An 18335-nucleotide genomic window follows, 5' to 3' on the forward strand; every position below is an offset into this window, starting at 1 on the left:
GTAGCATCTCTAACTGTTACCGGGAGGGCATTCCAGAGTACTGGAGCCCGAATAGAAAACGCTCTATAGCCCGCAGACTTTTTTTTGGCTCTGGGAATCACTAATAAGCCGGAGTTCTTTGAACGCAGATTTCTTGTCGGGACATATGGTACAATACAATCGGCGAGATAGGCTGGAGCTAAACCGTGTAATATTTTATACGTAAGTAGTAAAACCTTAAAGTCGCATCTTAAGTGCACAGGAAGCCAGTGCAGGTGAGCCAGTATAGGCGTAATATGATCAAACTTTCTTGTTTTTGTCAAAAGCCTTGCAGCCGCATTTTGTACCAACTGTAATCTTTTAATGCTAGACATAGGGAGGCCCGAAAATAATACGTTACAGTAATCGAGACGAGACGTAACGAACGCATGAATAATGATCTCAGCGTCGCTAGTGGACAAGATGGAACGAATTTTAGCGATATTACGGAGATGAAAGAAGGCCGTTTTAGTAACACTCTTAATGTGTGACTCAAACGAGAGAGTTGGGTCGAAGATAATACCCAGATTCTTTACCGAGTCTCCTTGTTTAATTGTTTGGTTGTCAAATGTTAAGGTGGTATTATTAAATAGATGTTGGTGTCTAGCAGGACCGATAATCAGCATTTCCGTTTTCTTAGCGTTGAGTTGCAAAAAGTTAGCGGACATCCATTGTTTAATTTCATTAAGACACGCCTCCAGCTGACTACAGTCCGGCGTGTTGGTCAGCTTTAGGGGCATGTAGAGTTGAGTGTCATCAGCATAACAGTGAAAGCTAACACCGTACTTGCGTATGATGTCACCCAGCGGCAGCATGTAAATACTAAAGAGTGCAGGGCCAAGAACCGAACCCTGGGGAACTCCGCACGTTACCTTGACATAGTCCGAGGTCACATTGTTATGGGAGACGCACTGCATCCTGTCAGTAAGATAAGAGTTAAACCAAGACAAGGCTAAGTCTGACATACCAATACGTGTTTTGATACGCTCTAATAAAATATTATGATCGACGGTATCGAAAGCGGCGCTAAGATCAAGAAGCAGCAACATAGATGACGCATCAGAATCCATCGTTAGCAATAGATCATTAGTCATTTTTGCGAGGGCTGTCTCCGTAGAGTGATTTGCCCTGAAACCGGATTGAAAAGGTTCACAGAGATTGTTAGTCACTAAGTGTTCATTTAGCTGCTGTGCAACAGTTTTTTCGAGAATTTTGGAAATAAACGGAAGGTGGGAGACCGGTCGGTAGTTTACCATGAGGTCAGGATCGAGGTTAGGTCTTTTGAGCAGAGGATGAATAACCGCTTTTTTGAATGCTAGGGGAACAGTGCCGGAGGAAAGTGATAAGTTTATAATATTTAACACTGATGGACCTAATAATACAAACAGTTCCTTGATAAGTTTCCCAGGAAGTGGGTCAAGTAAACATGTTGTTTGTTTTATCCCACTTACACGCTGTAATAATTCCTCTAATGTTATTTCATCAAAAATAGAGAGACTATTTTGGAGGGCAGTGTCCGTCGTATATACAGTCGTATTTGTGTTAATAGAACCCAGTTGTAGCTGGGATGCGTTGTCTTTAATCTCCTTTCTAATGAGTTCAATTTTCTTATTAAAGAAATTCATAAAATCATCTGCTGAGTGGGTGGAGCTACTGGGAGGAGTCCCTTGTTGGGTTAGCGATGCTACTGTACTAAACAGAAATTTAGGATCGTTTTTGTTGAGGCGGATGAGATTTGAGTAGTATTTAGCTTTAGCTAAGGTAGGCATGCGTTTATAAGTTATTAAACTATCACTCCATGCTTGATGGAAAACCTCAAGTTTAGTCGCGCGCCATTTGCGTTCCAGTTTTCTACATGATAATTTATGAGCTCTAATTTCTTCTGTAAACCATGGGGTGCGCCTTTTAGGGGCCCTTTTTTGCTTTAGCGGTGCTATACTATCAATAATTTCGCGCAAGGCATCGTCAAAGTTGTTAGTGAGTTTATCAATAGAGCCGACATAATTTGGGAATGGTGCTATTACCGAAGGCAGTAGGTCAGCAAGAGTCATCGTTGTGGCAGCATTAATGTTGCGGCCGCTATAGCAGTTATTATTATTATTAGCTTGTTGACAAAGAGTCAAAACTTCAAATTTTATAAGGTAATGATCGGACATTACTTTAGTATATGGAAGTATCATAACTTTGGAGGTGGTGACACCCCTGACAAGCACTAGATCTATTGTATTACCGTTGCGATGCGTGGGTTCATGTATTATTTGTGTAAGACCACAGCTATCAATTATGGTTTGGAGCGCCACGCACTGAGGGTCCGATGGGGTATTCATATGGATATTAAAGTCCCCCATTATGATTATATTGTCGGCGTGCGTCACTAGATCAGCAACGAACTCTGAGAATTCACTGATAAAGTCCGAATAGGGCCCAGGGGGGCGGTAGATAACAGCCAGGTCGAGAGGTAGCGGTGTGACGGACCTCATAGTAAGCACCTCAAACGATTTATATTTATTATTTAGGTTAGGGGTAAGGTTGAAATTTTCATTGTATATTAGTGCGACACCCCCTCCCCTTTTAAGAGGGCGGGCAACATGCGCATTCGTATAGTTAGGAGGAGATGCCTCATTGAGCGCAAAAAATTTGTCCGGTTTGAGCCAGGTTTCGCTAAGACCAATGACGTTAAGATTGTTGTCTCTAATGACCTCATTAACCAATAACGCCTTGGGAGACAATGATCTTATGTTTAAAAAGCCCATATTATAGGTATTGGGCTGTTTTGATGAGTTTTTGTTAAGATTATCCGTAGTGGCAATATTAACAATGTTGCGTTTATTATGCGTAGTGCACTTTAAATAGTTTCGACCATATCTAGGAATTGATATGACGGGAATTTTCCGATTGTTTGCTTGGTGCTGCAATAGACTGGACATATCATAATTTGCCACCTCAGTAGAATGCATGTCCACCTCTGACACAGACACAACAGAAAAAACATTATGTGAATTGTGTATTATTCTAAGAGAATTGCTATGCGTACATGGATTATCCAGCCTGGCGCTGGCTAAAAAAAACTGGCCAAATTCTAATGAATTTAGTTTAGGGCAAATTTTACCATTTGTTACAAAAACACAAAAAGTACTGTATGCACTCCACAAATACTGTCGACAACGGGGGGTTGAACACGTTACAATTTGTCCCAGAGATGCAAAAAAAATGTCCATAAACATGGGATGCTAAAAATATACAAAAATAAAAGATATCCAAATTTAAATGTAGTTAGGGCATATTGCAATTTTACTGTTCAGTAAAACAACGCAAAAAGTATGCACTCCAAACATGGTCGACATAGGGTGCTGAACGTATTACAATTTGTACCCAAAATGCAGAAAAAAGTATGTACTCCATAAACATTGCTGACATAGGATGCTAAACCTTTTTTTTTTTAAATGTAGTTAGGGCACATTTTACCATTTGTTACAAAAACACAAAAAGTACTGTATGCACTCCACTAACACTGTCGACAACAAGGGCTTGAGCATGTTTGTCGCAAAAATGCAAAAAAAAAAAAAAAAGCGCAGTCCATAAACATGGGATGCTAAAAATATACAAAGATAAAATATGTCCAAATTTCAATGTAGTTAGGGCATATTGCAATTTTACTATTCAGTACAAAAATGCAAAAAGTATGCACTCCACAAACATTGTCAACATAGGGTGCTAAATATATTACAATTTGTCCCCAAATCACCCAAAAATTTTGCACTCCATAAATATTGCTGAAATGTTGTGCTAAAAATAAAATATGTCCACATTTAAATGTAGTCAGGGTGTATTGCAATTTTACTATTAGTAACAAAAACACAGTAAGTATGCACTCCAAACACGGTGGACATAGGGTGCTGAACGTATTACGATGTGTCCCCAAAATGCAGAAAAAAGTATGCACTCAATAAACATTGCTGACATAGGATGCCAAAAATAATTTAAAAATGGCCACTTTTAAATGTAGTCAGGGCGTATTGCAATTTTATCATTTGTTACAAAAACCCAAAAGTACTGTATGCACTCCACAAACACCGTCGACAACGGGGGGTTTAACACGCTACAATTTGTCCCAGAAATGCAAAAAAAAAAAGTCCATAAATATGGGATGCTAAAAATATACAAAAATAAAAGATGTCCAAATTTAAATGTAGTTGGGGCATATTGCAATTTTACTATTCAGTACAAAACCACAAAAAGTATGCACTCCACAAACATTGTCAACATAGGGTGCTAATTATATTACAATTTGTCCCCAAATCAACCCAAAAAAATTTGCCCTCCATAAATTTTGCTGAAATGGGGTGCTAAAAATAAAATATGTCCAAATGTAAATGTAGTCAAGGCCTATTGCAATTTTACTATTAGTAACAAAAACACAAAAAGACATAGGATTCTAAAAATAAATAACAAAAACAATGCCAAATTTAAATGTTGCTATAAGACATATTGCAATTGTACTATTTGTTAGTAAAACACAAAATACTGTATGCACTCCATAAATATGGTCAACAGAAATGCAAAAAACAAACTACACACTCCATAAAAATGGCTGACGTGGGATGCTAAAAATAAACAAATAAAAGATGTCCAAATTGAAATGTAGTCAGGGCGTATTGCAATTTTACAATTTTACTATACAAAAAGTATGCACTCAAAAAACACGGTCGACATAAGGTGCTATATATGTTACAATTTGTCCCCAAATTTATCCCAAAAATGCACTCATAAATATTGCTAACATGGGGTGCTGGAAAAAAACCCCACCAAAAAAAAAAAATTAATTAGTATATATTTTTGTAATTAGTCTGACCTAAGCCTTGATAATGATATTTGTGATGTTCTGTTTGACTGTATAATTATTATGGAATAGGATTCAAATCAAGATTAAGATGACTAATTCAGTGTTAATATTTAAGTGGATTCCGGTCACTCTGTGGTGAAAAAGTTGGGCCCCGAGGTCAAAAAAGGGGTGTGTGTGTATTATGTATATATATAGTGTGAGTGTGTGTATATTAGTGTGTGTGTGTATGTATGTATATTAGTGTGTGTGTGTGTGTGTGTGTGTGTGTGTGTGTGTGTGTATATAGTGTGTATATATATGTATTTGTATATATACAAACATATATATGTATGTGTATATATACAAACATATATATATATATATATGTATATATATATATATACACATACATATATATAGTATGTATGTGTATATATACAAACATATATATGTATGTGTATATATATATATACAAACATATATATATATGTATGTATATATACAAACATATATGTATGTATATATACAAACATATATATGTATGTGTATATATATATACAAACATATATATGTATGTATATATACAAACATATATGTATGTATATATACAAACATACATACGTGTGTGGTGTGTGTGTATGTAAGTGTATGTGTACGTATATTAGTGTGTGTGTGTATGTATGTATATATAGTGTGTATGTATGTATGTATGTATGTATGCATATATAGTGTATATATATGTATTTATGTATATATAGTGTATACACAAACATACATATACAGTATGTATGTATGGATGTATATATATATATATATATATATATATATATATATATATATATATATATATATATATTAGGGCTGCAACTAACGATTAATTTGTTAATCGATTAATCTGTTGATTATTACTTCGATAATCGATTAATAATCGGATAAAAGAGACAAACTACATTTCTATCCTATCCAGTATTTTATTGGAAAAAAAACAGCATACTGGCACCATACTTATTTTGATTATTGTTTCTCAGCTGTTTGTAAATGTTGCAGTTTATAAATAAAGTTTTATTAAAAAAAACAAAAACCTTTATTTTTTAATAAAAAAAACCCAACAAAAATATTAATTATATGCCGACTAAATTAATCGGCATATATTTTAATAATCGATTTTAATCGATTTAATCGATTAGTTGTTGCAGCCTTAATATATATATATAATTACAATTTGTCAAAAAGTCTAAGAAACTATCACTCTATTAAACAAGGGGTGTTGAAAATGTTGTCATTTTCACCACACAAATAAAACGAGTATGCACTCCACCCGCTTTTGACTTCTAGCTTTTAAAGACTTATCTAATAACAATAATAATGTAATAATAACCTATCTCCATGTTAGATTCTACTGGGACTTTTCCATGCTCATGTTCATGGTGGGCAACCTGATCATCATCCCCGTGGGCATCACCTTCTTCAAGGAGGAGACCACCACTCCATGGATCATCTTCAACGTGGTGTCGGACACCTTTTTCCTCATGGACCTGGTGCTCAACTTCAGGACCGGCATCGTGTTCGAGGACAACACGGAGATCATCCTGGACCCCAAGAAGATCAAGAAGAAGTACCTGCAGACCTGGTTCGTGGTGGACTTTGTGTCCTCCATACCTGTGGATTATATCTTCCTCATCGTGGAGAAAGGCATCGACTCGGAGATGTACAAGACGGCCCGGGCGCTCCGCATCGTGCGATTCACTAAAATCCTCAGCTTGCTGCGCCTGCTCAGGCTGTCCAGGCTTATCCGCTACATCCACCAGTGGGAGGAGGTAAGCCCACACGCCAATCTAGCGCTACGCAACGTTTGTGCTTTGCTAGTAAAGCTGGGAAATACAGTAGGGAAGGGATTCATATGGCCCCATTCCTGGGTGGATCTCGTGTGAGAGGAAGAGGGGGTTTAATAATTTTGCAATGCAGTCTGCTGAAAATGATGGAAAGCACCACTCTATACTGTGCGCACAATTATTAGGCAAGTGTTTTTAAGGATCAATTTTAATATTGAACATTATTCGGTCAATCCAAAATGTTAATGAACCTTAACCTGAATGTTTAAGGAAGTAAAAGTTTTGTCTTTCTTAAGGCTCTGGCTTTATTTTAACAACAAATCTTACGGTACATTAAACATATGTTTCTTATTGCAAGTTTGTCCTTAAATAAAATAGTGAACATACACGACAACTTGTCTTTTAGTAGTAAGTAAACAAACAAAGACTCCTAATTAGTCTGCTGACATATGCGGTAATTTCCCATTCTATTATTTTGTCAACATTTTTAAGGACAAGTGGTAGAAAATTAAAAATTATTCTACTTGTTCATTTACTGTTAATATTTGCTTATTTTCTGTTTTAACATGTTCTATCTTCACTTCTGTTAAAATGTAATAATCACTTATTTTTCTGTTGTTTGATACCACAAACTCGGGTATCGATTCGATACCAAGTAGTTACAGGATCTTACATTGGTCATATTCAAAGTCCTCATCTCATCAGTCTATAAAACCTTTGAAAAATCTGTCTTCAGATATTTCTTGGCCCAGTCTTGACGTTTCAACTTGTGTCTTTTGTTCAGTGGTGGTGGGGTTTCAGCCTTCCTTACCATGGCCATTACTCTAAGCCAGTGGTTCTTAACCTGGGTTCGATCGAACCCTAGGGGTTCGGTGAGTCGGCCTCCGCCGCGGAGGTCAAGACACACCCGACTCATCGTGTAAATAAAAACTTCTCCCTATCGACGTATTATGGATACCGTACCTCCATACAATGTTCCCTCTAATTTTCCATTTGTGTGAGCAAACGTAAAAACTCCTTGAGCATTCAGTGGTGTGCATGATGTGAGTGACGTCATACGTGCACATGCACTGTGGCCACACCATTAGCACATCCGTCCCAAACCTGACTAAATAACAAGTTAAATGTTTTATTATTATAATCAAATGACAGCAGTCATTTCCATGAGATTGTTTTCTAATATAAGTGTTTTGGCCCACTTACAATGACAACAACAAATATATTGTTTTTCATGAGCTGTGTACTAGAATTGTATGTCTGGGTGGGGTTCCTGCTTTGGAAATAATTTGTACCCCTTTCAGATATCGCATTTAGGTCCCACTAAAACATTCACATGTTGCACAATGAGATGTAAACATGGGATCATGTGTATATTCCTGTAACTTTCTGTTTGTAAAATATATCTTTAATAGTATTTCTTTAATATAATAACATCATTTCATGACTCATATTTATAAATTAAGATTAAATTAAGAAAAAACATTTTATTTTTCACTAAAGAAGGGTTCGGTGAATGCGCATATGAAACTGGTGGGGTTTGGTACCTCCAACAAGGTTAAGAACCACTGCTCTAAGCACTGAATACCTTGGGTAGGTTGCAGTTCTGGAACATGGCAGCACTGCCAAGCAGGCACAAGAGATTGATACGACGTTGATTATATATACATATACTTTAAAACTGACTTTGAAACATTGTTGCAAAATAGTTGTATTTGTAAATTGAGACAATGTTGATGTCCAATTTAGGATCCACTTCGTTGGTTGGGAAATGACCAAACTTCAAAGGTCCAATCAACGTCACAACCTGACTTTGAATAAACGTTGTCAAAAAGCATGTCAAAGTTGTATTTGTGTTGTAGAATATTGGTTGGGAAGTGACCAAATTTCAATGGCGAAATCAACGTCAGAACCCAACATTGATTAAATGTCGTCAAAGAGCATGTTGTTCCAACTTTAGGTTTGAGTTGCTCAACGTCAGGACCTAATTCCACAAGTTCTCAATGTTGTTTTAATGCAGTGGTTCTTAACCTGGGTTCAAACGAACCCTAGGGGTTCGGTGAGTCGGGCTTAGGGGTTCGGCGGAGGTCAAGACACACCCGACTCATCGTGTAGATAAAAACTTTTCCCTATTGGCGTATTACGGATACGACAACAACAGAAGTCAGGCTGATTTGCAGGTGTGTAATTTGTTGTGAGTTTATGCACTGTGTTGTTTTTTTTCTTTAAACAAGGCGATGTTCATGCACGGTTCATTTTGTGCACCAGTAAAAAAACATGGTAACACTTACGTATGGGGAACATATTCACCATTAATTAGTTGCTTATTAACATGCAAATTAGTAACATATTGGCTCTTGACTAGTCATTATTAAGTACTTATTAATGCCTTATTCGGCATGGCCTTATTATAACCCTAACCTTAACCAAATAACTCTAAATTAAGTCTTCGTTACTTAGAATATGTTCCCCATACTAAAGTGTTACCAAAAACATAACTTTGTCTTGAATTTGAAAATTTTTTTTTTTTATTTTTCACTAAAGAAGGGTTCAGTGAATGCGCATATGAAATTGGTGGGGGTCGATACCTCCAACAAAGTTAAGAACCACTGTTTTAATGTCTTGTGCCTGCTGGGCAGAGGATATTGTGTTCCTGGTAGCTTCATGTTTGATACCCAATTTTTGACTTTTCAGAGTTTGTTAAATCTCTTTTTGGGCGATTTTGCCCAATGAAGAGAAGCTGCCTAAAAATTATGCACACCTTGATATAAAATGTCTCCTTAGATCTCCTTTTGCCCTCACTCATTACGCAAATACACATCACCTGGTATGCTTAAATCAATCAGTCAATCAAAGTTTACTTACTTTACTTGCAAATCATCTGGAGAGGGGGGCAGAGCAGAAAAGAGACGGCAGATCAACTGGTCTAAAAGGGGGGTCTATTGGAAGGCTAGAGTATACTAATGAGTTTTAAGATGGCCCATTCCAATAAGCACTCAAGTTTATACAGCTTGAAGTTGGAAAACATGCATACAATTATGGTATGGCCAAAATACTCTTGCCTAAAGATTGTGCAGACAGTGTACGTGGCAATTGGAGCTGTGGTCGAAGTTAGAATTGCCACAAAACACATTTTAAGATACTCAACACTGCCATTATACTCTACATGCTATCTAAAGTGTATAGTGCACCCGCCCCCAATTCGTCACGTTTCATGTGTCAGGTAAACGGTGACACATTGGGCCCATATGACTCACCTTCCTACTGTACGTACACCACAAACATGACATAAGGTGCTGAAAATGTTACATTAAAAGTATGCACTCCACTAACATGAACCACATGGGTGCTCAAAATGTTCAAAGTTGTCACAAAAGTGTTTTAAGAGTATGCCCTCACTAACATGACCAATATTTGTGTGTGGAAATGTCACCGTTTCTCCCCAAAATGTAAAAAATGATGACCTTCACTGGCCTGGCCCACTTTCGGTGCTGACAATACAATTTGTCATAAAAATTAAGAACCTGGATGCCCTCCACGAACATGACCCACATAGGATGATAGGGTGCACAAAGTATTAAAATTTCTTCCCATAATAAAAAGAAAAAGTAAGCAGTTTACAAAAATGGGGTTCCTGAAAATATTACAATTTGTCAAAAAACTCCATTACATGAACCTTATAGGTGCCAAGATTGTTAGATATTGTCACAGAAATGCAAAAGAAAAACCCTATAAATGCGTGCCTACTCGTCACTTCCTGTCTACAGGGATAGGACGCAAAAATAAAAGGTCCGCTTTTACTATTATTTTTTTTATCATTGTGAAGTTTTTTTGACCAAGGAACGAAATTGTTGAAATAAACAAGTTAAAAGTGCCGTTAGTCGCTAAATAAGCAACTGCCGTTAGCGAGCTGATACGAGAGGCCCTGACCTCAGATAGCTGCTGCGAAAACTTTCGCTGTCATCTGAATCAAACGATTCTCTGGACACAGGACATGATGGGAAGCAAGACTTGATGCTAAAAAAAAAAATAGTCGATGACATAGAGTAAGAATAGAACAGAAAGCAGACCTGGAAAGAGTAACAGGATAACTTTAAGAAGATCAGAGAAAAGCAACAACAGAAGACAAAGAAGATCTGAGGAGTCTGCAGGGAAAATATAGAAAGTCTGCAAAGTCAGAATAAGAAAATAAGAGACGATTGTCAGGAAATGCGTCAAGAAATGAGGAATCTTCAAGAAGAAGCTATTGCAGTGAAATGAGACAACAACATGCTGAGGAATATCATAGATGAAATGGATGATGATAAACGAATGAATGATATCATTGTGGCAGGGCACTGAATTAAACCAAGACCCTACGCTAAAGCTGTGAATAATGGAGAAGAACCAGATGAAACAGATCTTGCCTAGGCCGAACAGCAAGTGATCAACTTTCTGCAATTAAAGGCAATTAAAATCAACATTAATACCATCGAATCATGCATCCCACTGAATGGAAGAAACAACAACACCACTCCATTCATCCTCATGAAACTCGTTAACAGGAAATCTAAAATGGCACTGCTGAAACAAGGAAATAAACTGAAGGGAACAAATGTGAGCATCTCACAAAATGTAATGCTGAAATCACCAAGAAAGCGGAGGAAAGTTCTGGGAACTTGGAGCGCCAACTGTAAAATCTACATCAAGCTGAATGGAGGTCCAGAAGCAAGAGTACTTGTTGTCAATGACAGACAAATATTAAAAGTTGACACTGCTTCCACAACGACGATGATAATGGAGTCTGACGGAAAACAACCACCTACATCTACTATGTTCTAAGAGACCACTAAACAAGAAGACTTATATTTCAGAGTTCACCGACCTTCACTAATAGAGATTATTGAAACAACATCAAAGATTGTTGAACAAGAAAATATGGAACTAAAACACTTAAAGTTAAAGTACCAATGATTGTCACACACACACTAGGTGTGGCAAAATTATTCTCCGCATTTGACCCATCACCCTTGATCACCCCCTGGGAGGTGAGGGGAGCAGTGAGCAGCAGCTGTGGCCGTGCCCGGGAATCATTTTTGGTGATTTAACCCCCATTTCCAACCCTCTGCAACAAAGAGCACAAAAATAAGATTTGGACAATGATATAGATCCAGATACAATTGTTTTCAGTAATAATTGTTTTTATTATACAGATGAACAATATAATAGCAAAATTAAATGTGATAACAAATTGTCAATTATTCATTTGTATGTATGCAAATTATAACAACATGAATCATTTTTTTTAGAACAATTCGACAAACCCTTCAAACTGATCGCTGTCACAGAAACATGCATTGATGATAAAAAAAAGAATAGATTTTGATCTGGAACGATTTGAACTAAATAACATCAACAGAACCAACAAAAATGGAGGAGAAGTAGCTGTGTACCAAACTACAAAATGGTAAAAAAACAAACATGTAATTTGTTATAGATAATATCTTAGAAAGGCGTAACCATTGACATATGTCAAGAAAAAAGCAACAACATATTGGTCACTGGTCAAAAAATAATTTTCTTATGTGGTGACTTCAATATTGACTTATTGAACCCTAACAAGCAAACGTCCATTGATAGATAGATAGTACTTTATTGATTCCTTCAGGAGAGTTCCCTCAGGAAAATAAAAATAAAAAAAAGACTTCATTGATACAATGTACAGCATCAGTTTATATCCTAAAATCACAAAGCCAAGCAGAATCACAGGACACTGTGCCACACTTATTGATCATATTTTTACCAATGATTTTTTTACAAGTCGTTTATTTATAACCAACATTAGTAATCATCTGCCAGTTTTCGTAATATATGATGGAAATGACAAGAAGAGGAACATAGATGACAAAAAGACAATTTGAAGACTTGTAATAAGAAGAATCCATTACTGTATATAGAAAATGTATAACACAAAGAACTACAGAGGCAGAAAATAAGTACAAATATACAAACAAGCTAACTAACAGTGGGTGGCACTGGGAGAAAGTGGGTAAAGTGTCTTGCCCAAGGACACAACGGCCCTGGCTAAGATGGCAGGGATCGAACCTGGAACTGTCAGGTTCCTGGCACGGCCGGTCTACTAACCGAGCCTCGCTTCCCCTTCATTATTTCATTTCGTACTTCAGTTATTTATTATTTATGGATTTAAATTGTGTACAAATTGAGAACAGGAAGTGAATACAGTCTTACTAATTGATATGAAATGGAAAAGGGCTAGGTATGAATAAGCTCTTCTTCTTACTCCTTGTCGGACATGTTGTAATAAGAAACTGGAAAAATGTGGTGTATCATATGGTAACTGTATGTATGTTTGAAATAAATTAAAATCATTATCCATAAACCACAATATTTACGTACACAGCTGATTATGCTAAAAATAGTGACATTCGTGACAAAAATTTTAAATAAAGTAGCGACACTGGTTTACCAAAAATATTACAATTTGTCAGAAAAATGCAGAAAAAATGTGCCCTCCACTAACGTGACAAAAATAAAGGCAGGTGCTAAAAATCACTATTTGTCACAAATATGCCAAAAAAAACTTAACTCCATTTACATGGCTGACAGAGTGCTAAAGTAGTAAAATTTGTCAAAAAAGTACAAAAAAATAAATGAAGAATGGTGACAAGGATTTTTGTCGGAAAAATGCAGAAAAAGTATGCCCATCACTAACATGACCCACAGGGTGTTAAAAATGTTACACTTTCTTCCAAAAGTGTAAAAAAAGTATGCACTCCATCGCTGGGGTCCACATAGTGCTGAACATGTTACAATTTGTTACAAAAATGAAAAAAATAAATACAAAACTATGAACTCCTCATACATGGCTGACAGTGCTAAAAAAAAAAAAGTAAAATATGTAAAAGAAAAAAAATATAAGGAAAAAATCAAATAAAAATAGTGACAGGGTTTACAGAAAATATTACAGTTTCTCAGGAAAATGCAGTAAAAGTATGCCCTCCACAAACATGACCAACATACAGTAGAGTATTACAAGTTGTCACAAAAATGTAAAAAAAAAAAAAAAAGTATACACTTGACTCTACAAAAATGGCCCACGGTGGTGCTCTTTCGTCATTTGTTTACTTGGTTAGTTCCCGAGGGGAAATTCAGATTTTCAGCACAATCCCATTCAAGAGCATAAATACATTACAGGGAGACAGAACAGGAACACTGACGGGTCAGCCAACTTCCGGCGCCCCTTAGAAAGGTGGGGAAAAGGTAAACGCTTTTGGGGGAGTTGGGGGGTTAGTAAAAAAAAAAAAGGTTGGCTCCTGGAGACGGGGGTCCAGACTGAGGCCAAGAAAAAAAAACTCAATAGCCATAAGCACACACAAACATGTTACATAGAATCCACAAAACTTGCAACAGAGGGGAGGGAGTGGGGGCTACGGTGGCAGGCTGCTGCTATCTAAAGCGCTGCTCAGCCGTCCATCACCCCTAAGGGATTCAAGCGGTGGTGAAGGCTTTGGTGTGTGTGTGTGTGTGTGTGTGTGTGTGTGTGTGTGTGTGTGTGTGTGTGTGTGTGTGTGTGTGTGTGTGTGTGCATATGCCTATTGTCCAGGGTGTAGTGTTGTTGTGTATATAGGCCTGGAGTTGCTCTGCAGGCGTTACGAGCAAAGTTCAACCCCCAGGTGTTGTTGAAGGAAGGAGGGATGTCAGAGCGTCCATCACTGAGGTGTCTTCGGGGGAGGTTTTCAGAACGGCCTTCGTCTGTTATGAGCAGCATCAAGGCCATTTGAGGGAGTGGAAACGTAGATAAGGATTGTTGTTTTCCAAGCGAGCAGACATTTAATGGCTTGTCTGATCTAATCGTCCATGCTGGCTCACAAGTTGATCCATTTTTGCATTCCAGTAAGCCTCTCAGTGATGTGATCCAACTCACGATTCAGTTCAGAAATCACCACAGTCTGTGTTCCCACAGCTCGACCCACGCCTTCCATTGCGACAGGCAGCCTTTGGGCAATGCCCAGCCCAATCCAGACATGCCCTGCAATCATGGTTCCAAATAAGAAAATATCTTCCATGTCCTCGACGGAAAGCACTGAGAGGCACATGATTCTCCATTCCTCGTACCCCGCAGCAATTGTTCCGTCAGAGCAGCCAGGCTCCAGACTGTTGCTGTTTGTCACAAAAATGGCAAAAATATATGCACAACTAATTGTTTTTTCCCCGGCATTTTAGCGGCAGACATGTTCGCCAATCAGAGCCTTGCGTGTGTTCGTCTCTCGATTCAAACGGGAAGAAAGACGTCTTACTATGTGCGTCGGTCTCAGCACCCAAGCGTGTTTATTTCACAGTGGAATGAACTGAACAGAGTGACCCCTCTTTTCGGTCATTCACAATCTTTGTCTCTGCGGAGACTAGAGCGGGGCGCTGCCGCCAACACACTCACAGTACGGATAGCCTCCCGATTTGCCAGTGAAAAGTGCTGCTAAGTAACACAAATGAGGAGGAAAAAATATGTTTACAAAGCCAAATGTCCTGCTTTGGGAATATTTCTGCTTCAAATCGGATGGGCAATATGAGCCCATCAACACGGACGGACGAACGAGTGAAAATGCCGCGATCACGTGATGACTATAAACAAAAAGACAATGTCCAACCTTATTTTTCCAACTAGGAAACAAAAATGCACTTTAAGATGTTCAATATTTTTTTAGGTTACAGAATTTTTGTTTGTTAGTTTATTTAGGATAAAGTTAATTACCTACCAATTACAGTACAATGGTAAACAATTTTTACATTAATGGGAAATAAAAGTTTATATCCTTTTACTTGCATTATTAGTATATATTATGATTACATTACATTAGTATCTAAAATACAACAATATTTTGCTTAAAGGGGTATTAAAGACATACCCGGTACTCACACAAAAAAGCCTAAAAATAAAAATAAAGTAATTCACACAAAAACTTGAGAGTTTAGACTTTTTATGTTTCCAAATAAAAGACAAGTCACACAATATGAAAATACCTGCTTTTTATCTTATTAAACATGTGTCTATCTCATCTGAGCCATCATAATCTGATGTGATCCATGTAGTTGTGTGCGCTGCAGACAGTAATAACGTTTCTCCCTGAGCTCAAATTACTGCTCAGTAATCAAAAGAGCTGCATGCATACATTTTATTGATTTATTGAGTTTAACAATATTTGTTTCTTTCTTTTGCCTACATTATGCTCTTGCAGTAAATTATTGCATATTGCTCTGTGTGGCACCTTAAAACATGTTGATTAACAGTCTAAAAGTATCATGTCTTCTTTCACTCGTTTTTACCGCAGTATACGTATGAAATATAAACATTGCAAATTTAATTGGAATCGCAATTTTGGTGAGGAAAAATAGCAATTGTTTTTTTCTCAAAATCGTGAAGCCCTAAACTCAACTAACATGAAAATAGTGACATGAGTGTGTGTGAATGGGTGAATGTCATCTGTAATGTAAAGCACTTTGGGTATCATTCCAGGTACAGTCAACGCTATATAAGTACAGACCATTTACCATTTTGTCACAGAAATGCATCAAAATGGAGTGCTGAAAATATGACATTATATTATATATATAGTGTATACAAGAGCAAACCAAATCATGAAAAAATTGGGGGGAAAAAAAGAGCATGCACTTCACAATCATGGCCTTTTGGTTGGTAGGTTTAGTCTTGATGATCATTTATTGTACCTGCTCCTCGTTTGTATTGTGTTGTAGTTCTCTGTCATGAAAAGCTAGCAGAGACATCAGAGTCAAAGTAAAAGTGGAAGTTAATGAAGCGGGAAGCCGTATTTATTTACTCCTCCAGTACGTTACTGCTTTGTTATGCTACATAAACACAATTAAACTTAACATGCTGTGTGTGTGTGTGTGTGTGTGAGTGTGTGTGTGTGTGTGTGTGTGTGTGTGCGTGTGTGTGTGTGTGTGCGTGCGTGCTTTGGTTAAACATAAACACACACTAACTGAGCTGAATGACTGAAAACAACCGCAGCTCTTTTGATTACTGTGCAGTAATTTGAGCTCAGGGAGAAACTGTATTACTGTCTGCAGCGCACACAACAACTACATGGATCACATCAGATTATGATGGCTCAGATGAGATAGACACATGTTTAATAATAAAAAAAACAGGTATTTTCATAATGTGTGACTTGTCTTCTTTTAATTGGAAACTTAAAAAAGTGTAAACAAGTTTTTGAGTGAATTACAACTTTTTTTGTGTGAGTGTGGCATTAATACCCCATTGAGCAAAAATATTGTTGCATTTCAGATACTAGCAAAAAAGTTAATACATTGGAGATACATCCTTTAATTGGACAGTTCTATGGTGCTGACTTGATACATTTGGCAACTAACAGCAGGCACAAGTCATATATACAACGTTGATTATGCATACATGTCCTTTATAACTGACTTTGAAACAACGTTGCAAAATAGTTGTATTTGTAAATTGAGACAATGTTGATGTCCAACGTTATATCCACGTTGTTGGTTGGGAAATGACCAAACTTCAATGGCCAAATCAACGTCACAACTTAACGTTGAATAAACGTCGTCAAAAAGTATGTTGTTTCAACGTTGTACAAAACCCGTTTCCATATGAGTTGGGAAATTGTGTTAGATGTAAATATAAACGGAATACAATGATTTGCAAATCATTTTCAACCCATATTCAGTTGAATAAGCTACAAAGACAACATATTTGATGTTCAAACTTATAAAAATTTTTTTTTTGCAAATAATCATTAACTTTAGAATTTGATGCCAGCAACACGTGACAAAGAAGTTGGGAAAGGTGGCAATAAATACTGATAAAGTTGAGGAATGCTCATCAAGCACTTATTTGGTACATCCCACAGGTGAACAGGTAAATTGGGAACAGGATTGGGTATAAAAGTAGATTCCATGAAATGCTCAGTCATTCACAAACAAGGATGGGGCGAGGGTCACCACTTTGTCAACCAATGCGTGAGCAAATTGTTGAACAGTTTAAGAAAAACCTTTCTCAACCAGCTATTGCAAGGAATTTAAGGATTTCACCATCTACGGTCCGTAATATCATCAAAGGGTTCAGAGAATCTGGAGAAATCACTGCACGTAAGCAGCTAAGCCCGTGACCTTCGATCCCTCAGGCTGTACTGCATCAACAAGCGACATCAGTGTGTAAAGGATATCACCACATGGGCTCAGTAACACTTCAGAAACCCACTGTCAGTAACTACAGTTGGTCGCTACATCTGTAAGTGCAAGTTAAAACTCTCCTATGCAAGGCAAAAACCGTTTACCAACAACACCCAGAAACGCCGTCGGCTTCGCTGGGCCTGAGCTCATCTAAGATGGACTGATGCAAAGTGGAAAAGTGTTCTGTGGTCTGACGAGTCCACATTTCAAATTGTTTTTGGAAACTGTGGACGTCGTGTCCTCCGGACCAAAGAGGAAAAGAACCATCCGGATTGTTATAGGCGCAAAGTTGAAAAGCCAGCATCTGTGATGGTATGGGGGTGTATTAGTGCCCAAGACATGGGTAACTTACACATCTGTGAAGGCGCCATTAATGCTGAAAGGTACATACAGGTTTTGGAGCAACGTTACCATGGACGCCCCTGCTTATTTCAGCAAGACAATGCCAAGCC

At 37.5% G+C, this 18335-nt stretch overlaps 1 protein-coding gene across 1 annotated transcript in view; it reads left to right on the forward strand.

Moving 5' to 3' along the window:
- The window catches only part of hcn2b (hyperpolarization activated cyclic nucleotide-gated potassium channel 2b), a 114851-nt gene that overhangs the window by 11869 nt on the left and 84647 nt on the right, over window positions 1–18335 (forward strand). The window contains exon 3 of the mRNA XM_062039255.1: window positions 6234–6657. Within this exon, the coding sequence (XP_061895239.1) occupies window positions 6234–6657 (424 nt within the window). The remainder of the gene's footprint in view (window positions 1–6233; window positions 6658–18335) is intronic.

The sequence above is a fragment of the Entelurus aequoreus genome, linkage group LG27, assembly GCF_033978785.1.
Source record: "Entelurus aequoreus isolate RoL-2023_Sb linkage group LG27, RoL_Eaeq_v1.1, whole genome shotgun sequence".
Taxonomy (NCBI): Eukaryota; Metazoa; Chordata; class Actinopteri; order Syngnathiformes; family Syngnathidae; genus Entelurus; species Entelurus aequoreus.